Source organism: Fukomys damarensis, unplaced genomic scaffold (genome assembly GCF_012274545.1).
Source record: "Fukomys damarensis isolate Sample0158 unplaced genomic scaffold, DMR_v1.0_HiC HiC_scaffold_19, whole genome shotgun sequence".
Lineage (NCBI taxonomy): Eukaryota > Metazoa > Chordata > Mammalia > Rodentia > Bathyergidae > Fukomys > Fukomys damarensis.
This window is the reverse complement of record NW_022900931.1, coordinates 49,464,641-49,466,560: the sequence shown is the minus strand read 5'-3', so window position 1 is coordinate 49,466,560 and position 1,920 is coordinate 49,464,641. Positions and strand designations below refer to the sequence as shown.

Sequence of the window (1,920 nt, the reverse complement as noted above, 5' to 3'; positions counted from 1 at the left end):
TGTTGCCTCATCTATAAAATTAGGTCCATCAAGACCTCTATCTCCACTGCACCCTCTAATAGGCAGTGTGTGTGTGTGTGTGTGTGTGTGTGTGTGTGTGTGTCTTCATGTGCATTCTTAGGTGTCAGTATATGTATATATACAGTCAGTATGAATATATACGTGGAACCTGGTTCTTCTAACCTGCAGATTACCTGTACACCTATGTGTTTGACATGTAAGGAACATGCCTTTTGTGTTTATGGATGTGATCATTAATAGTAAGTGTGCAATGCATAATTTTAAATGTGTGAAATATGCATAAGTGCAATGCATAAGAGCAATGTATGTATTTTCTATACAGTTTTATATATGCAGTCACATATACATTTATTGTGATTGTGGGCACATGAATATGAATGATGCTTGTGTATCTGTGCACATGTCTACCTACATGCACGTGAGAGTGGATCCATGCATTTTCTGTGCCTAATGTAACAAATAACCTCCTGAAACTTGACTCTAGACTAAATCAGATCTTCCTTTTTGTTTACAACAGGCACAAAGAAAAGAATCTCCTGTGCCTTTTAAAGAAGCTAGACAGCTACTGGTATGGTGGAAGGAGTCTGCAAACTTGTCAGCAATATCACTCGGAATGGTGCAGAAAAATGCAACCTGCTGGAAGGGCTTTGTCTTTCTGGGCTTCTCCAGCTTTGGGGAGCTGAAACTCCTGCTTTTCACCTTGTTCTTCTCTCTCTATCTCATCACACTGACCAGCAATGTCTTCATTATTGTCGTCATCAGGCTGGATAGCTATCTGCACACCCCCATGTACCTGTTCCTTTCCTTCCTATCCTTCTCTGAGACCTGCTACACTCTAGGTATCATCCCTAAGATGCTCTGTGGCCTTGCTATGGGGAACCAGGCTATCTCCTATGCAGGCTGTGTGGCCCAGATGTTCTTCTCTGCCTCATGGGCCTGCACCAACTGCTTCCTTCTGGCTGTTATGGGCTTTGACAGATATGTGGCCATTTGTGCCCCACTTCACTATGCCAGTCGCATGAATCCCACCCTCTGTTGCCAGCTAGTTATTGCCTCCTTTCTGAGTGGATACCTCTTTGGCCTGGGAATGACGCTGGTCATTTTCCGCCTCTCCTTCTGCAGCTCCCATGAGATCCAACACTTTTTTTGTGACACACCTCCAGTGCTGAGCCTCGCCTGTGGGGACACAGCACCGAGTGAGCTGGGGATTCTCATCCTCAGCTTGGTAGTCCTTTTGGTCTCCTTCATCTTCATCACCATCTCCTACACTTACATCCTTGCAGCTATCCTGAGGATCCCTTCGGCTGAGGGGCGGAAAAAGGCTTTTTCCACGTGTGCCTCACACTTCACGGTGGTCATTATTCACTATGGCTGTGCTTCTTTCATGTACTTGAGGCCCAAAGCTAGCTACTCTCTTGAACGGGATCAGCTTATTGCTGTCACCTATACTGTGGTGACCCCTCTCCTCAATCCCATGGTTTATAGTCTAAGAAATCGGGCTGTGCAGACAGCTCTGAAAAATGCTTTCCAAGGGAGCTTACTGGGTAAGAGGTGAAGGTCAGCTCAAAGGGACACTTGTCTCTGTATAGGCTGCTCAAGGACTGGGGACTAAAGCCTAACAGGCCAGTTGTCCCATGACTCAGGGCCAAAGTTGAACCACCTGCCAGGCCCTGGGAGAGCCCACTGTGCCTCTGCCTGCCCTTCTTCCCAGCTGCTTGGGTATGCAGGGATGGGCTTCTTGATCTACCTACTTTGATCAGCTCACAGTGGGCTCAAACCCAGAATTTTCACTTTCAACTTCATAGATGACACCCCTCATTGCTGAAACCCATTAAGAAGTGAGACTTTCATTAATGCACTAAGATCATTACAAATTTTCTAACCAAGCTGAAAAAAAAA

General features: G+C 45.8%; 1 protein-coding gene across 1 annotated transcript; it reads left to right on the top strand.

Moving 5' to 3' along the window:
- Positions 1-634: 634 nt before the first annotated feature.
- On the top strand, positions 635-1,576 carry LOC104855584 (olfactory receptor 10Z1). Its single transcript, XM_010614466.1, has one exon. The coding sequence runs from the start codon at positions 635-637 to the stop codon at positions 1,574-1,576; it is 942 nt and encodes a 313-aa protein (XP_010612768.1).
- Positions 1,577-1,920: the final 344 nt, after the last annotated feature.